This window comes from Calidris pugnax, unplaced genomic scaffold, assembly GCF_001431845.1.
Source record: "Calidris pugnax isolate Ruff unplaced genomic scaffold, ASM143184v1 scaffold68, whole genome shotgun sequence".
Taxonomy (NCBI): domain Eukaryota; kingdom Metazoa; phylum Chordata; class Aves; order Charadriiformes; family Scolopacidae; genus Calidris; species Calidris pugnax.
Window position 1 is genome coordinate 4,200,845 of NW_015090921.1, and position 19,497 is coordinate 4,220,341.

Here is a 19,497-nt window from a genome sequence, read left to right on the forward strand (position 1 = left end):
TAAAAAAAAAAAGTAACTGACAACTTTTTCCTTTTAGGTGGACACTTAGCTAAATGAAAGAAGACAATTTAGCACTGTCACATACAGTATAGATGTAAAGTACATAGCAAGAAACAGTCTCAACGCAGAATACAGAATAAAAGGGCAAAAGTGAGTAGTCCTGCCATCAGTCATGTTTCTCAGACTGATGCAAAACAAGAGTAAAAGGGCAAAAGTGAGTAGTCCAGCCATCAGTCATGTTTCTCAGACTGATGCAATGACAAAAGGGCTGTCACTTAGAAAGTAACACAAGGGGAAGTTATACAATGGAAAGCATTTCCTTGAGACGCTTGCACAAAACGAGCTTAGTCACCAGACCCCAGTTAAAGACCAACAGGGTCCTTAAACATAATGCAGAAGTCACTGCACAACAGTAAAAACGTTTTGTTCTTAATACTGAAGCAATCAAATACAGCAACTCCAAACTTCACCTGAATATACAGTGACAACTGTTTAAGAACAGCCTTCCAGCTAAGGGTTCAGGATGCAGCTAATTTTAGAGAATATAACATTTATCGTCATGGGCAATGAGACAGATCTTACAGGAGTCTTAACATTTACTTCAGGTCGTTACTTTTGACATCCTGAATTTAGCTGTCATTAAAAAGCACAGCATTTTTGCACTGTCAAAGTTGTAAAACATAAAAATAATTTAGATAGCATATGGTATTGGAATTTAACAGACAGTGCCTCTCCTCTCCCTGCAGAATGGCTGCCGGTATTCTATGTTAGTGCTTAATCAGAACGAACTGGGACAACTTGGAACTCCTAATCAAAAAGCAGCAGAGTTAAGGTAAGTAGTAGCATAAGGGTCAGGTGCCCACCTTAAAGCCTCTGAGGCCATGCCCTGAGAGCTGCCCTGCAGCAGGAACGTGCCTCGGTCCTGCACAGCTGCTGGGGCGCGCTTCCAGGGGACTTGGCAAGCACATGGGCTGCCCTTGAATTTGAAACCCAAAGCCTTGTGCCCCAGCCAGCATTCTGCCAGCCAGGTTCACACCCTCAGCAAGCACACTGGGCAGCTCCTGTGACACACCAGCTCACTCCTTCTGCAGGTCACGTACACAGGCCAATCTAAAAGAACTGATCAGGAGGCCACTCAGCAAGTGGCTCACATACCAGATGTGGCTAACGAGCCCCTTGGCCAAGAGCTAGCTGCCATTAATACTGTGTCTGTATGAAAAGGTATGACAGGGACTTCAGATTTGTGTGAGGACATTCGATTTATAACAGCTCCTCTTGAGTATCAACTTGTTAGTATGTTTTGTATAGTTCCAGAAACCTGATTTTAGTATTTCAAAGGCTGTTTTTCCTCCTAATGTCATTGGAGGGAATCAGTCATATTTATGCTGTCTCGGAGAGCGATGCGCTGCATGGGTGAGCTATCCATTTTTCCAAGCATAACTTCAGTCTGTCAGACTTCAGGTGCTCCCCTTAGATTGAAGGGATGCACTTAAGCATCGGTTCATTCTATACACAGATAAAGTGACAGATCAACCCTCTGAACCCTGTTCTGGTGCATTATTTCACCATAATGAACAAACTCAGCCGAGATGCAGAAACAACTCCACAGTTCTTAAAAATGGCCTGTTATTAGTTGACCCTGACTATTGCATATCCCGGCGGAAGGCCGACTGCATTTGAAGCACAGGCTTGCCTTTCTGCCACATCATTCTGTTGTTGCAGTTCCTCCAGCTTCTTCATCAGCAATTCTACGCGAATGTGGACCTCCACAAGTTTTTCTTTCATCTAGAAAAAAAAAAAGAAAAAGAAAAAGATAAATGTGTATTAAAACTAGAGAAAAAAAGAAAAAGTGTCCTGACACTGGATCTTTGAATGATCTCTGCACCCCACTTTCAGTGGCTAAAGAGCCACTTCCCAGATGGGAAGGTGTCATCAGGTGATAGAATAATTGTCTAAATGACAATAAATTCTAGTGGGTTTCTCAAACCATAACAAAAGATAACGAACTTCTGCCAGAAAATTAGCTAGAACTGGATATGTTTTGCAGATAAGTGGTTCTAGAAAGTGTTTTGCATGTCTCGTGCATTTAAGTCAATCCCTGTTTTATACATCAGTAGTTTTTCTATTTTATGGTCTTGAAAAAAGAAAAGTAATTGTGTCTATATTTTTGGACTAATATCCATACAGATATCAGCATTTAAAAAATATTTTGCATACAAATTAATGTAGAAACCTTACTTCTCGCAGTTTTTCCTTCAAAGTCACAGCAGGAAAATTCACCTTAGAAGCTTCTATTATCGTTTGTTTTCCTAAGAGATAACTGGAAAACAAAAGGGGAAAGGGAAAAAAAACCCCACAACAAAAGAAAACCAGTTAAAAACCTCATAATTGCATTCATCATTTAGACAGAATATTTAAGATTATTTTAAATCAGATACAAAGTTGTTGCCAAAAGCAGTTAATACATTGTGAAAATATTAAAAACGTAACAATGGCTTTAGTTTCTAATCTAAGGTCCTCTCACCACCAGCTATAAGCAGTTTACAGTTTCTAGAGTCAAGTTCTCAGTCTGTCATGGAACAATTTTGATTCTTTACGTTAGCTAAGCAAATCTGGAACTGAAGGAGATTTCAGTATTCTCACCAGATGATGCTGTGCTTGAAGAAACAGAAGCAGCCTCGGAGATAGGCCAGGTCACTGGGGGCAGAGTAAAGAATGAAGCCCACGATCAAGCCACAAGACTGACAGGATAATGCATTGTAAGCACTAAAAGAGGAAAGGTATAATACCATTAAGCAGAGGCTTTCGAAACCATAAATACTGCATGTTTGTTGGAGGACATCAAATATCAGGGCAATAAAAAAAGACAGCAATGCTCTCTCCTTAAAGAAAGAATACGTTCAGAGAGAGTGTGAGCAAAAGAAGTTGGGCACATTGTTTAAGAAATAATCTGCGTAATAAGTGAAGTTGCAGTTGGGGAAGAAAATACATGGCTTATTACCACAGAGTGTTTTAGGCTGTGCCAACCGAATGTGATTTAACTGGTAAAACAATGCCTGCACCCACACCTATGGCAGGTCAGAGGTGTGAGATTTCCTCCTGATAAAAAAAGATTACTGCCTCTCGCAGAGGCACCCTCCCCAAACCACCCCTCCCAAACAAACTCAACAACCAGAGTCTTTTATTTAAAAAGCTCTAAGGTTGTGGAATGGCCTTTAAATATCACGTAAACAAGCTGCTAGTTCTGCAAGCCCTCAGGCAGTGTTTACTTCCTTCCCATCAGGGTAATTCCCGAGTCACCAAACCTGGTGACAACTGTAGGCTTGTGAATAGACAGAAGTTAGATATTTTCAGTATTAAGACAAGCCAAAACCAACCAAACAAAACCCCAAAACAAGACAAAAAACCAAACCCACCCTAAACAGAGATGCTTAAATTTATGTAATACACCTTTCTAAGGGAAGGCGCAGAAAAAAGAGAACTAAGGGCTAGGCTGCATCGCTCAAACGTTCCTCCCCACCAAAAACGGCTAGAGCAGCAAAACATAGGATTTTGACCCAAAAAACCATGAAAGCTCTATACCTACAAAATGTTTCTCCATCGGAAACGATGGAGCCCGGGTACAAAAATCACTTCGGCATTTAAAAACTGACACCCCCACCATAATGAACAAACTCAGCCGAGATGCAGAAACAACTCCACAGTTCTTAAAAATGGCCTGTTATTAGTTGACCCTGACTATTGCATATCCCGGCGGAAGGCCGACTGCATTTGAAGCACAGGCTTGCCTTTCTGCCACATCATTCTGTTGTTGCAGTTCCTCCAGCTTCTTCATCAGCAATTCTACGCGAATGTGGACCTCCACAAGTTTTTCTTTCATCTAGAAAAAAAAAAAGAAAAAGAAAAAGATAAATGTGTATTAAAACTAGAGAAAAAAAGAAAAAGTGTCCTGACACTGGATCTTTGAATGATCTCTGCACCCCACTTTCAGTGGCTAAAGAGCCACTTCCCAGATGGGAAGGTGTCATCAGGTGATAGAATAATTGTCTAAATGACAATAAATTCTAGTGGGTTTCTCAAACCATAACAAAAGATAACGAACTTCTGCCAGAAAATTAGCTAGAACTGGATATGTTTTGCAGATAAGTGGTTCTAGAAAGCGTTTTGCATGTCTCGTGCATTTAAGTCAATCCCTGTTTTATACATCATTAGTTTTTCTATTTTATGATCTTGAAAAAAAAAAGTAATTGCGTCTATATTTTTGGATTAATATCCATACAGATATCAGCATTTAAAAAATATTTTGCATACAAATTAATGTAGAAACCTTACTTCTCGCAGTTTTTCCTTCAAAGTCACAGCAGGAAAATTCACCTTAGAAGCTTCTATTATCGTTTGTTTTCCTAAGAGATAACTGGAAAACAAAAGGGGAAAGGGAAAAAAAACCGTAGTTTTTCTATTTTATGGTCTTGAAAAAAGAAAAGTAATTGTGTCTATATTTTTGGACTAATATCCATACAGATATCAGCATTTAAAAAATATTTTGCATACAAATTAATGTAGAAACCTTACTTCTCGCAGTTTTTCCTTCAAAGTCACAGCAGGAAAATTCACCTTAGAAGCTTCTATTATCGTTTGTTTTCCTAAGAGATAACTGGAAAACAAAAGGGGAAAGGGAAAAAAAACCCCACAACAAAAGAAAACCAGTTAAAAACCTCATAATTGCATTCATTGTTTAGACAGATTATTTCAGATTATTTTAAATCAGATACAAAGTTGTTGCCAAAAGCAGTTAATACATTGTGAAAATATTAAAAGCATAACAATGGCTTTACTTTGTAATCATAAGGTGCTCTCACCACCAGCTATAAGTAGTTTACAGTTTCTAGAGTCAAGTTCTCAGTCTGTCATGGAACAATTTTGATTCTTTACGTTAGCTAAGCAAATCTGGAACTGAAGGAGATTTCAGTATTCTCACCAGATGATGCTGTGCTTGAAGAAACAGAAGCAGCCTCGGAGATAGGCCAGGTCACTGGGGGCAGAGTAAAGAATGAAGCCCACGATCAAGCCGCAAGACTGACAGGATAATGCATTGTAAGCACTAAAAGAGGAAAGGTATAATACCATTAAGCAGAGGCTTTCGAAACCATAAATACTGCATGTTTGTTGGAGGACATCAAATATCAGGGCAATAAAAAAAGACAGCAATGCTCTCTCCTTAAAGAAAGAATACGTTCAGAGAGAGTGTGAGCAAAAGAAGTTGGGCACATTGTTTAAGAAATAATCTGCGTAATAAGTGAAGTTGCAGTTGGGGAAGAAAATACATGGCTTATTACCACAGAGTGTTTTAGGCTGTGCCAACCGAATGTGATTTAACTGGTAAAACAATGCCTGCACCCACACCTATGGCAGGTCAGAGGTGTGAGATTTCCTCCTGATAAAAAAAGATTACTGCCTCTCGCAGAGGCACCCTCCCCAAACCACCCCTCCCAAACAAACTCAACAACCAGAGTCTTTTATTTAAAAAGCTCTAAGGTTGTGGAATGGCCTTTAAATATCACGTAAACAAGCTGCTAGTTCTGCAAGCCCTCAGGCAGTGTTTACTTCCTTCCCATCAGGGTAATTCCCGAGTCACCAAACCTGGTGACAACTGTAGGCTTGTGAATAGACAGAAGTTAGATATTTTCAGTATTAAGACAAGCCAAAACCAACCAAACAAAACCCCAAAACAAGACAAAAAACCAAACCCACCCTAAACAGAGATGCTTAAATTTATGTAATACACCTTTCTAAGGGAAGGCGCAGAAAAAAGAGAACTAAGGGCTAGGCTGCATCGCTCAAACGTTCCTCCCCACCAAAAACGGCTAGAGCAGCAAAACATAGGATTTTGACCCAAAAAACCATGAAAGCTCTATACCTACAAAATGTTTCTCCATCGGAAACGATGGAGCCCGGGTACAAAAATCACTTCGGCATTTAAAAACTGACACACACACCCCCCCCCAGGCCAGTAGCCAGAGGAGCTCCCGAGCTCGCCACCAGCCCCTCGCCCGGGACAGGCCCAGTGCCCGGACCGGGCGAAGCTACCCACCATCCCAGGAGGGCTCCCTCCAAGCCAACCATGAGCGAGTCCTCCCAAACCACGTTGTTTGTGACTCCTGAGGAGAAAAAGAGAGAAGGAGGGACCCGCTGAGGACGACGGCCCGGGCACCCCCGGGACTCGCCTCAGGACACCCACCGACGCTCCCCCCCGAGGCAGGCACTGACTGTAGCAGACGAGGAGGCCGAGTCGCCGCTCCTCCAGCCCACAGAGGTGCAGCGAGTCCCCCAGCACCGCCCAGCAGCCGCCACACTGGAACACGGCGCAATCCACCGGCAGCGGGCCCCGCTGCCGTGGCGGGGACAACGGCAACGGCTCCGCCACCACTCTCGCAGCCGGCGGTGAGGGAGGCGGCGAGGGACAGAGGCGTGCGGCGGCGGCAGCCGGGGGGGAGGACGGCCGCTCTACAGTGATGACCCCACTGAGCTGCGGCTCCTGGAAGAGGCTCCGCAGCTGCCGCCTCACCGCCATCTTTCTCCCGCCCCGCGTTCGAGCGCGCCGCCCGCCTTCCCGGCCTTGCAGTCTTGCGCTGCTATTGGTCAGCGGGCGCGTCAATCCTCACCTCCCGAGCTCATTGGGCAGCGGGCCGCGTCGCGTCGTTCCGTCGCCCAATCGAGCGGGAGAGGGCAGGGCCTCCGTTTGAAATAAAGCACAACCCAGCGGCTGCGTCGCTATTGGTGGTTTCCGCACCTCTAGGCTCTGCCCCTTTGCCCGGCTCAGCCAATGGCCTGGCGCGGCGGGCGAGTTCGAACGGCGGGGGGGCGGGGATAAGGCGCGGCCTGTTAGTTGAGCGCGAGATTCGAAGCGCGGCGGTTGGGCCCAGTGAGGCGCTGCGGCTGCCGCCATCATCATGGCGCTCCCTTCCCTCCAGCAGCTGCAGTCGCTGAAGTATGTGGAGCTCCAGCAGATGGCGAAGGCCGCCGGCCTGAAGGCTAACCTGCGGGTAAGGCGAGGGGCGAGTCGGGGGTGAAAGTTTCTGGGTGTCCCCCCCCCCGTTCTCTGGAGACAGGCCTCGGTTCTGGGGCTCCTCCTCTGCCTGGCTGGGAGCTGAGGGGGGCGGGTGTCGGGAGGGGAACGCTGCCCTCCTCACGGGGTCCGCGGCGGGTTAACAGTCGCGGTTAAGGAGGAGAAATGTAAGCACACGGCGGTTTCTCCTGCCTGGAGGGAGCTGTACGTTGGCGGTTGCGGCCTCACCCCTCCTGGGAGGTGCCACCGCCTGTAAACCCCTCGGCAGCACCGGGCTGAGGCGCTGCCAGCGGGAAAAAGGCGTAAAGCTTTAAAAGAACGAAAATCCACAACTTTGGACGGGCAGAGGGGCTCGTTCTCCTGAAAGCATTAAGACTTCGGCTCGGAGTTCTAGTTCCGAGTTATTTTGTTCTTAAGCTTCTAGCGATGAGGTCTTTCATAGCCTAAAATATCAGTGGCGCAATTTTGTTGTTGTTACTTTGTAGCTGTTAGTGTTGAGTATACCTAAGGGGTGAGAAGAATGCTTTGCTTGTGCTATGGGCAAGAAAGACGTAATTTGTTGTGGAAATTTGATACAGTTTTAATTCCTCTTGAGCTATGCATTGCCGCTAAAACCAGTCAGTTTCATCCATCTTTGAAGGATTAAATTTTCTAGAAAATAGATGGAAAATTTCTGGAAGAAATCTAGTCAGGGAAACTTGTCTTTGTGGCTCTGTAGAGAAAATGCTACGTGTTTTTCTGTAGCCTTAAGCACTTTCTCTGACTTGAGTGACTGACTTGAATTTGCCCGACTTGAATGAAGCTCTAGGTGTGCCTTATTCTGTTGGATTCAGGAAATACTCTGCTTGTTTGTTGGATGAATTAATAGGACACTAGATGTTTTTATGCAGTTTTTTGTTGGATGACTTGGTTCATACGTTGTTTTGATTTCTCTCCAGGCAGACAAATTGTTGAAAGCACTGAATCAACACTTCCATGGAATAAACCAAGATGATGAAAATATGGTAACAGATGATAAATCAGCCATTCCTAACAGCGCCTTTAGTTTAACACAGTCATGTACTGATAGAAATAGATGTGCTAATGTTAGTTTTGAAGCAGCCTCCTATGACCCAAAGCTGATCTCGTTCAGCCGCCAAAATCTTTCAGCATTGGCACAAAATTATTCTCTGAATACTAACATGTGCTTTCTATTGAACTGATCTTAGTTCTTGCCTGTTTAGCTCCAGACACTAGTCACTATCAAATATAACAATATTCTATTCATTTTCCATGCCTAGATGAAAGGGACTAGATACTCAGTGGAAAGCATTTTGCACCTACTACTATTTACTTACACTGACTCTATAATGAAAGTATTTCCTTTATTCATTTATTAATGTGTGGTTTTCTTTACTTTGCAAAAAAAGTTTTATTGTCTGTAAGTGGAATTATTTTGTTTAGTTTGGCTACGCTTTTTATGTTTAAGTAAATCGGTATCTGCTTTTTCTAAAATGTATCTCCCTTTAAGTGCTTCCTTTAAAGTGTGATCCTTGTCAGCTTATTTTTAATTTTCACAAGCATGCAAGAGGATCTGAGTTTTTGGTGGAGAGTATTTTACAGAAATGTACAAATCTGGGATGGTCACAGCATCATGCAAGTCAGATTTCAAACATAAAGTATTTTTAATAATCTTATTAAAGTGCTATGTAATAAAACAACCATACGACTTATTTTTAAAGTCTTCAGACAATGAACTTTGTTTAGGGAAATCTAGATATTGCTAATTTCTTGCTTACTATGCTATGAAGTGGCATGCTACTGTGTTTCCTCTGTGTGAAGTACTTTTTCCAATAATAAAATTGAAGCTGTCTCTTTGGAGTATCTAATCTATGTTTGTGTCAGTACGTTCCACATCATAGTATTTCTCTGCAACAGGACTCTGAAAAACGTGCATCTTCTCCCATCAAATCGTGTGAACCGAGCAATCATGAGGAAACTGCGCCTCGTTCAGTGTGTTTTGTTACAAAAAGACGTGGTAAAGAAAAGAAAATAAATAGAAAAAAGAGGAATTCCAAGGAGGAAACTACCACCACTGAAGAAAATACAGGGCACTCTGAGGAAGAGGTGATTTATGTTGCTTGGTTTTGTGTTCTGGCTGCCCCCCCTTCCCCTTAGCATAATTTAAATACACCTGATTTTTTTCCTACCACCACTTAGTAGGTGCTATATGTTTCATATATATATGTGTGTGTGTGTGTTTATATATATACATATATAAAAAACTTCATATGCAAACATTCTGGTACTGATCTTCTGTACTTTGTAGCACTGATTTTGTCTGTGTTTACTACGTGCTATTCCATAATAAACAGAAAGGAACATTAAATGTTGAAGGAAATAAATTAGTTTCCTCCAGGAAATATATGATTCCAGACACTTTATCTGCATGTGAGACTGCTTTCATTACTTCATTGTAGTATTCTAAATATTAGACTAGTTTCAAAATTTATCTAAAACAAAGCTGTTTTCTCTTTCTTTATTTAGAAGAAATTAACAGAAATTGCATGATTGCCTGAACTTCGCATTTTTTTTTAATTCCCACTCCTCTCAGTGGGTTCTTTGTTTGTGGGTTGTATGGCTGAGGGAGGGAAAGTTTCAAGGTGAGATGGAGGTAGAATTATTTTTCTCTAGAATTACATGTAAGTAGTGGGTGAACTAAGAACTGCTTGAAAGACTTTAATCAGTCGTAGTTAGAGAAGGGAAATGAGGAGTGTTTTTCTGTTAGTGTTAGATAATTGTACAGTAGCCAAAGCTGCAACAGTAAAATCTAGGGAACCAATCTATTTTTACTTGCAAATAACTTTTTTCAATGAAGGCAATTTTATACTAAAATGTTGAAAGTAGTGCAGCTAAAAGCTTTCTAACATAGATTGGTGAAATAACAGGTTAAGTGTTTCACAGGTTAACTTGGGTTGGACTTCAGAAAGTCTCTTGCTCAATCTCCCAGTGAAAGCAAGGTCAATCTTGAGGTTAGACCACAACGCTTAAGGCTTTATCTAATCCAATATTGAAAACCCCTAAGGATGGAGGATAGAAAACCTCTCTGGGCAACCTTTTCCACTGACTGTTCTCAGAACAACAGTTCTCTTTATATTCAGTTGGAACAAACTGTTTAAATGAAGTATGTTTAAACTACAGGAGCATTCTGAAATGAAAGAAAATGAAGTGCCTCGGGATGAGCACGAAAAAGGACAGGTGTTCCAAAAGGAGGAAGAAGTAACTAAAAAGAGAGATATTGAGAAGCCAGGGATGGGTGCTGGTCAGAAAGAACAACCAGAGAAGACTTCTACTAAAAGTGGTGGAGTTATATGTAAGTAGAAAATTCTTAAAATGTAAGTTTAGTAATTTGTACTACTTAAAATAACCAAAAGGTGCATTTTACTGTGTCTACAGAGGTTTTTGTGGCATGTCTGGTGATCAGTATCAGAAAAAAGTCTGTCTCGTTTGAGTTCATGTACTTGTTTGTTTTAACACGTGGTGACACAAATCCACAAATTCAGTGATGTAGGAATTCTGCTGGCTTTGACTTCAGAACTTCTGGACCTGATGCTTTTGGTGAAGGAGTTCTTGAAGTTCTGCATGTACTTAAGTCTTGCACCTCATATAGGATCAGTGTGCTTTGGAATACCCCTGAGATGCTACTTGGCTCCTTTAAAAAGTGGCAAGAAAGGGAGAGTGTCCTTCCTCGTGCTGCTGCTTTTTTTCTTTTTTTTTTTCTTTTTTTTTTCCCCTTACAGATGGGCAGGTTTTGTCACTTTCTTCTCAGGAATAAAAATAATAGAAAAGAACATAAAGAGAGAATCCTTTATAAATTGTTTTAACTGCCTAACAATATCTGAATGTATTAGAGTGGATCATTTTTTTTAATCTGGTGTTTTTTTCAGACCTTCAAACGTAAGGCTGCTGAAAACATGAATTCATTTCTTCCCCACTCCTTTGTGCATGCAGCTGACATGATGAAATGAATTTGTCTGCTCAATCTGATAATTTATTGATATTATGGGCCTGCAAAATAGGATACATATTGTTATTTGCTTCTATTAGACTAAGTGTATGTAGTCCTTCAGCTGTATTATGAGTATCCTTGATGTTCATTAGAATTTCCAAGGCTAGTCTTATTGGAGGCCACCTATAATTTAGAAAACTAGGTTTTTTCAATGAAAGTTCTTCTGAAAACAGAAACAATAGAATATGTAGAGGATGCTTTCGTTCAGGCAGCATTCATCCTGACAGTTGGCACAGTCGTATAACTGTAATTATAAATATCTGTACTGCTTTCTGTTGTTTTGGTTTTCTTTTTTGTCAGTAATTTCAGACAGGAAGAGCTGTGTGACAAAAATACTACGCGTTTGAAATGTTGAAAAGTCGATTTTTCAACAATTATTTTCAACAATGCTCCATTATTTGCTTCCAGTGAGAGTTTCTTTCAACATATTGAGGTCATCCAAGTTTAAAGAGGATATGAATTAATAGAAAAGCTAATGTTTGCTTTTGATATGCAAATATTGAACTTGATGTGAAGTCTTCACTTGATTTTTTTTTTTAATAAAATTAAATTAATTTAATCACTAAAATGTGAACATGAGCTTAATACCATGCCTGAGAGCAGAGATGATAAAAAGAACTTAGACCCTCTATGCATATATAAAGTGGCAGAAAAGATGGCCAGAAGGCATTTCTTCTTTGTTATCAATATTTTAAAATTGGTAGCTTATTAAATAGATTAAGACCTGTGAATTTTAAGGTTGGTTTTGCTTACCACAAGCATAGTTCTCCTGTAAAGTATTTTACAGAGGAAGTTAGCTATCAGAAGATAGTAATCTAGTATGACTGTAAAATTCATGCTGGGCTTGTATTTTTGTCAAGTCACACTGTTACTGACGTACCAGTGAAAAGGCTTTTGGGTGACTTAGGACATATCTATTCCAGGTGACGTTTTTATTTCTCAAAACCTAAACCCACTTTGAGGAGCTAAGGTGTGTTTTGGAACAAATACTTTTAAAACAGTTGTGATGACATAAAAAGGAGTTCTAGTGATTTTTTGTCTAATCTCGCTGTACCAGGTAACGCTCACCGTGCAGGAGGGAAGATCCCTTTATACATAGGCCGTACATCTAGGTCTGGGAAAACAGGAATGAAAGCTACTACACCAAGTAAGAGAACCTACCATCTAGGTGTGTTGTCTCTGTGTGAAGGCAGACCTAGCTTACAGGTTTTTATAACTCGAATTTCTATTTCTTCTTGAAGAAAAGAACATCCTTTCTTTAAAAAGCATGCAAACAAAGTTCCCAAAGGTTACGTTTTAATGTATATCTTCCAGCTTGTAAAGTCACAGTAGTAAATGACTCACATCTATGTTATAAAGCTGGTTTAACGAGCACTTTGTTTTTTGGATATGATACTTGCATGCAAGATTTTCAAACCAACAAAGGGTGGAAAAACATGCTAGTACTCCTGCTTGTTTAGCTTTTACTTTATAAATACCACTATTGGTCTGTACTACATATTAGCTAATTTTCATCACTTCATAAAATACTTCAAATCGTATAAAATTTGGAAGTATTTATTTTTCTTTCTTTAACTGCAGAATTTGGGGGTTTATCTAGGTGATCTTTAAAGGTGGCTTCCAGCCCAAACCATTCTATAATTCTCCAGAGTGTGCAGCAGGTAACTGGTAACTGAAATAGATTCTGTTTCATGCTGTTTGGTTACCTGTGTATGCACAGTCTTTTATTAGAGGGATACATTTTTGAGGGGTTTTTTGAGGCCACAGTGATAGGTGTTGCAAGATTCTTCTATTAAGCAATGAGCTTCCTGAGGTGATTATCAGCTATGTGACTCTTCTGATTTTTGGAACTTTTTTAGACTTTAAAAAGTTGCATGAGGCTCAGTTCAAGAAAATGGAATCTATTACTGACTACGTTGAGAGGAAAAAAAAACTGATTGAAAACTGCAGCAGTTCTCTCAATGAATTGAAGGTAAGTGGTAACATGGGAAGATATCCAGAGTTCCCATATTCATTTCTCTCTAAATCCTCTCTAAAAGTCCTGTAGAGTCTCTTTAGAGCAGTAAGCAGCTGGCCTTGTGTACATGATGTGGCATGTTATGAGCAGTGAAATTTAACTGCAGTCCTCTATAACTAGTTATAGTTATTTGAATATAACTTGTATAGTTATGTACGTTTTTATATATTAACAGCGTATGGCTATAAATAGTTATAGGAACCCACAAGTAACTTGCCAGTTTTGAGTAAAAATAATTGTCGCAATTAATTTTGTAAAGGATCTCCTGGAGCTTTTGCTTACAACTCTTAGGTTGCTGCAGAGCTTACCAAGGGGATAGGTTATTTTTCAAAGAGCAGGAATTAAATATTTAAGTTCCTTTTTTGTGCCTTAAAGAATCATTGTTTGCATATGACTCTCCTTTAACATACATGCAATGCATGTTGTTCGCAGTGGCCTTGATTCAGTTTTAGTATTTCATGCTTGCATGGGTGACAGCTGCTAACAGGGCCTCTTCCAGAGTGTGGCAGACCTTAAAAAAGGGTCAGTCATGTGTTGATGAATATAGGAATGAATGTGTTAATTGATGTCTCAAAACAGTAACGCTGGAACTCCTGAGCGCTACATTTCTCTCTGTGATATACAGTATATCAATGTATATTTAAAGATAATTACTTTTGGCAGGTGTTGGACAAAAAATCAAACCACCTAAGAGCATCAGAAAAAGGCACTCCGCACAACAGTTCTAAGGTATGTGTTTTCAGATCAGTTTAATAATAATAGAACTATTTATGCTTAAAATATGCTTTTAAAGAGAAAAGGGAAAAACTGACTGTACGACTCACCTGTTTGTTTTCTCTTCTTCTTAGCTGCTTTTCTGATAAAATTTTTAGCAGTGTTTGCTAACTCAGTATTTGCTTTTCCCTAGAAACGATCCAGTGGCAAAACACTTTTTTTCAGCCCAAATCCAGAAAGAGGCAGATTCTCCACCACTCTCACTCCTGGTCATCTCCGCCGCTCACCACGCAATTCTCTGAACGCTGCCCATCCCAGCATTTTATCAACGAAATCTTCATTTAATCCTGTCCTTTCAACAACCAAAATGAACGTCAGGTAAAAAGAACAAACCAAAACTACCAGGGAGCAATTTGCTGTGATACGCATGAACTAATCCACGCTAAGTGTGATTTGTCTATATTATTTGCATTCCAAACATGAACTAATCTGATTGATTAACTTTCAGTCTAGCTTTATGGCTGCTTTAAGCCTTACTGTGCTGTTACTGTCTTGATTCTTCAGTTTGGTGTTTGATGGTAGAGGAATCTTGCCTGTCAGCTTTCATCTTCAGCATTTACATTTAAACCAACCAAACCAAATCGTTTTTTTTTCCTTTACTGTGTTAGGTTTTTCATTTTTTTAGGCAACATAATAGTTTCTTTTATATATGAATTAATTTATCTTTGAGATTTCTCAACCAGAACTATGCAATATTCCAGGTGACTCTCACAATGGAGTTGTCATTAGGGGTTTTTTTTGGGTACCCTCTTTTCCTTTTCTCCATGTTCCTGCCCCCTCCAAGTCGCAGCAGGGGCACGTTTTGTGATAGACTGATCCAAGCAGATGATTTCTGGCAGATGGGAATCAAGTTGACACCAGAAAGTTGTGATGAATTGCTAAATGAACGAGCTCATATTCAGTGCTTTTAAACCTCATCTCACTTCCTTTGAAAATACCATGTGCACTTTATTATTCCTACACAGTAACCTAATTCTCTACTGTGAACTTTTGTTATCGGTAAACTTTATTAGCCTCTTACTAATTTTTTTGAAGTCTTGAACAGAAAACCTTTTAAAAGGAATCAAAAGGATGGTCCATGTGATACTCCATTGATGAATATCCTTTTGCCCATTTTTCTTTTAAGTGAAAGTCCTTGCTCCTACTATTTTTTTGTTGATTTCTAACAATTGTACTAATTCCAGCTTCATTAAGTTTACTAAACTTTCCACTGTGACTGAAGTTCAGATTTAGACATTCTATAATTTACCCTTATCCTTTTTTTTTTTTAATTCCTTCTAATGATACCTGGTTAATCTCAGGTTTCAGTTGTGTTACTTCCTATTTTTCTGATAACCTTCACCTCTCGGCTCACACATGCCAAGATTGTAGCTGCTGGAACTTTTTTGTCTGTGAATGAAACGTGTGAGGGGTTATTATGAAGTCCCAGAGTGTGACTTCTAATATTGACAACTCCTCATAAATCAATGTGGGACTTTGTAATTTTTGCCTGCAGTTCTTTGGCTATTCAAAAGGTCAAGATTACAAGATTCCTTGTAAAATCAAGCTCCATGTCTTACTGGCTTTGCCCCTGCTTTGAATGTGCTATCTCTGATTTCAATAGATAACAACAAATGAAAACAATATTCATTCGGCCTCTGGTTGGATGATTTTTATTGTCTTCACTGTGGCACTACTTGATTCTTAGCAATATGTAAACTAAAACAATGTTTTTGGAATTTGCTTCCTTTCCATTTGTCCAAAGATGTGCTGAGGTGGATCTCACAAGCTGTGTGTGCTTCATGTAGAAACCTGCAAGCGCTCTAAACGGGGCTTTCATCAACATTTACTCATTTCCATATCTTGCAGGCTTTCAGCTTATTCTCAATTACTTTTTGATAAGGGTATTATGTCATGCAAGATTTGGAATTTTCTTTCATATGGTTATATATTTGTACACATATATACATATATACACACATATACTTTAAAAATGTGGGTGTATATATGCATACACAGCACGTGTGTCTTGGTATGCAGGTAACTCATGTGTTTTAACTAAAATTTCCAGTTTCTTCCTCTTTTAATTTTCTTTTGATTTTTCTTAAATTGAATTTTAATAATATTCTATATATAATGTTTTACCACAGAATCTAAAGTAAATCATACATGTTGGTGAAGAAATCTACTAGCTCATTACATCCAAATTTATTCACTTTCCAGAATAACAGGAAAGTCAGTTCTTAATAATTCCTAATATTATTTACTGCTATTGATGATGGCTTGTGACTTGGAAACTGCCAGCAAAGTATTTTTAGTGAAGTTTATGCACAAGCTGTGAACATCTTATACACAGTAAAACTTTCTACCTGTAAGAAATGTAGAATGCAGAACCTTCTGTATTCTGTCACGGCGCTTGTGTTCCTTGTAGATGACTAATTTTGTCTTCACGTTTTCTAATAATTATCAGGTTCTCAGAAGCCACAAAAGATAATGAGCATAAGCGTTCTCTTACCAAGACACCATCTCGAATGTCTCCGTACGTGGAAGAGGGCCACACACCTCATAGTGAAAAGAGCTGCAAACTGATAAGTCTGAAAAAGAGCAAGGAAAATGCAAGAAATAATGATCTAACTGCATCAAAGGGTAAAGTGGATTGTAAATATTTGGGTTTTTTTAAATATCAAGGCTTCTGTCTTACTGAATTATCATATAACTTTTTTTTACACCCTAATGTCATGACCCAGGTTTTGTTTTAATTCTCTAATTTATTACTGATTCTTTAGAAACTACAGTAGTTTCTTCATTTCCTTTGGTTTCCAGTTTTTTGACTAAAATAGTTAGGTGCTAAGACTTAAACATACAATACCTAACTACCTACAGAAAAGCCCAATATAGGATGTAGGGCATAGAAATCATTCTAGACCTCTAGGGACCACATCGCAAAAGGCTCATTTAACAGGTACAGGGAGATTTTCTCTGCGGTGCAAAAGGGCTAATACTTATAGTTCTTGCTCTCTGGAAGCTCCCAGTTTCAAGTGAGCTGTATTTGTGAAATTCTGTCTTTAGAGGTAGCATTTAGTGACTCTTTGGTCTTGGTAGTTGTAAGGTGGCTTTCGCGGGCACTTGATGTTCTTGCTACTGTAATTAAGTATGCTGTCTTGATGCCTTTTGTAGTTATCACCCCCTTCAAGTTCTCAGCTCACTCTGCAGAACCCACAAGTGCAAAGAAGACATTTGATCTCAAAGCAAGTCTCGCGAGGCCGCTTCGGTATCAGCCACATAAAGGTACCGGGATCCTGCAGTTTGTGTTGGTCATTCATACCCCTTAAAAGTAAAGCGTTGATACAAACCATGACACAGCAATGTTTTCAGTCTCTTTTCCTGTCCATTTCCCTTCCTCTCTGGATTCTCACACAGTCTGTGGACTGATGTTAAATTTCTACATAATATGTGCTTTAAGAGCCTCCCTACTGAAGAACAAGTCTTTATGACCAAAAGCCCACAAATACAAGAATAAACATGCCTATATTCCACTGAATAGATGTATGTACGGGGAATATAAGAGAGTATTTTACAAAAAGAGGCTTATTTTTATTTTATGTCTTTTAAAAACTCCACTAGTGTGTCCTTATATTCCACTGAATAGATGTATGTACAGGGAATGACATAGTCTTTTATAAAAAGAGGCATATTTTTAATTTATGTCTTTTAAAAACTCCACTAGTGTGTGAGAAGCTGAACTTTGTGTGGTGTGTGTCCTTTTAACTACAGTCACTTGCTACTACTCAGAAAAACTACTTGTAGGGGATGGGGCTGGTGAAACTGCTAATTACTTTTAACTACAGTCACCTGCTACTACTCATAGAAAAACTACCTGTAGGGGATGGGGCTGGTGAAACTGCTAATGCAGCTGAAGAGGCATTTCAGCTTCAAGTTAACCCACAAAAAACCAGGCCAGCTGGTATAAAGTCACTATAACAATTGAAGTGCACAATTACTAAACTAGGAATTCAACAGTGTCTCTTTTGCCCCCAAATTGTAGGACGACTAAAACCTTGGGGAGAATGTAAAGAAAATACTGTCCTAAATAAGTCTTCATGCAGGAAAGATTACAAACAGCCGCATCTCCAGACAAGGTTAGTAGAGCATAAACTTTTTATGAATAGTGTTATTTAAAATTATATGACGACTTATTTATCTTTTTGGATATAAATATGCAGTTCAGGAAATAATCCTTTTATATTAAAGCAATTTTTGCCTCGAATAGTCTGTCTAGTATCAGGAAGAGGGCAGCTCTGAATCCAACAGACTTTTCTTCTACAAAAGCTGTATTTTCTAGTGTTTGGAGAATCACCTGCACCTCAGAGGAAGCTGTGAATATGGAATGTTAGACCTGTATGTACCTCAGAGGAGGCTGTGAATATGGAATGTTAGACCTGTATGTCTAAGACAGAAGTATTGTGTTTATTGCTCGTGTCTCTGCCTTTAATATAACTTGATATGGTCCGTCTCTCTTCTTTTTCCCCTTCAGGGAAGAAAGGCGTGAGAAACATGAGCAAGAGAGAAAAAAGAAAAAGGCTCAGGCTGTCGGAAGACGCAGAGGATTATCCCTGGGTTAGGAGGGAGAAGAAATATCTAAGAAATCACTGTAAATACTGTTCCTGTCATGTAAATATCTTTGCTGTTTGTGTATGGTTCAGGTTGCTATTAGCTAGTGGAATCCAGAGAGGGCACTGAAAGAGACCTTATAAAGCATCTGAGCAAAATGTTTTAGGGATAAACTTCTCCAACAAGATGAGAGTTACAAACTTTTAGCAGCTTATTAAGCAACTAGAGAGTTCTAATGTTTTCATTTAACGAACTCATTTAACTAAAAGATGTTAAAGCACAAAATGTAAGTGGAAAAACAGGAAAAAAAAGATGTTCAAGAAGCCTTGTTGCAACTCAGGACAGATTTCTCCACCCGAATGCATTTGTTACCCACCAGAATGCACACTCTGGATACCAAGCTTCAAAATAGTCCCTTGCTAAATTGTAGGAGTTGGAGATGTCTGCTTGCCCTGTGCTTCAGATCAATCCCTAAATTTTGTAACAACTGTTACAACAATTATTCAGCATTTCTAATTGCATGCCTATGAAGTAGTAGGGAATTTCCAAGCAAAGAAAAAAAATATGCAAGCTCTCTGGAAAAATAAAAGCTTACAGCATAACGTAATTGTAAAATACCATATTTTTGAAAAGCCACAACTGAACCTTAACTGTTCAAAGTTACTTTTTTTTTTTCTATGGTAAATAGTAGATGTTAACAAAACTCTTCTGCTTTTCCTCTCTATGATGCTTAAAAGAGGTTACAGTAGTGTTTAGACACATTCAATACCTTAGATTTAAAAGCTGTTCTTATTGTTATTTTTTAAAAAAATTCAGAGGAAAGCTGTCTGGATGCATTATGAATGGAGCTGGAAAGGTAATTTAGCAGTTGTAATCTTGGCTAGAATTTTGAGCAAATAACTTCTTCAGTGCATTTAGTGTCCTATCAAACATGCTGAAGTGTCAAGAACAAGCAAATTTTTTATTAACTTAATAAATATTTGGCTTATATCTTGTTTATAA

At 39.4% G+C, this 19,497-nt stretch overlaps 2 protein-coding genes across 4 annotated transcripts; one reads left to right on the top strand and one right to left on the bottom strand.

The window, feature by feature from the left end:
- Positions 1–924: 924 nt before the first annotated feature.
- On the bottom strand, positions 925–6,572 carry OIP5 (Opa interacting protein 5). 3 transcript variants are annotated; one of them, XM_014950207.1, is made up of 6 exons: positions 6,268–6,572; positions 6,092–6,158; positions 4,979–5,101; positions 4,333–4,414; positions 3,662–3,880; positions 925–1,566 (listed from the first exon to the last, which is right to left on the bottom strand). In XM_014950207.1, exons 1-5 carry the CDS (start codon positions 6,569–6,571, stop codon positions 3,725–3,727), a joined length of 732 nt encoding a protein of 243 aa, XP_014805693.1. In that variant the 5' UTR covers position 6,572; the 3' UTR covers positions 925–1,566; positions 3,662–3,724. The 3 variants fall into 3 exon arrangements, with proteins under 3 accessions (XP_014805693.1, XP_014805694.1, XP_014805692.1); XM_014950208.1 differs by lacking the exon at positions 4,333–4,414 and adding an exon at positions 4,573–4,654; XM_014950206.1 differs by lacking the exons at positions 3,662–3,880; positions 4,333–4,414; positions 4,979–5,101 and adding exons at positions 2,239–2,320; positions 2,644–2,766 and having other exon boundaries at positions 925–1,785.
- Positions 6,573–6,898: 326 nt separating this feature from the next.
- NUSAP1 (nucleolar and spindle associated protein 1) lies at positions 6,899–19,497 on the top strand. Its single transcript, XM_014950224.1, has 12 exons — positions 6,899–7,043; positions 8,005–8,070; positions 8,984–9,172; positions 10,247–10,418; positions 12,172–12,261; positions 12,974–13,086; positions 13,795–13,860; positions 14,039–14,223; positions 16,355–16,530; positions 17,062–17,172; positions 17,930–18,023; positions 18,419–19,497. Exons 1-12 carry the CDS (start codon positions 6,951–6,953, stop codon positions 18,504–18,506), a joined length of 1,443 nt encoding a protein of 480 aa, XP_014805710.1. The 5' UTR covers positions 6,899–6,950; the 3' UTR covers positions 18,507–19,497.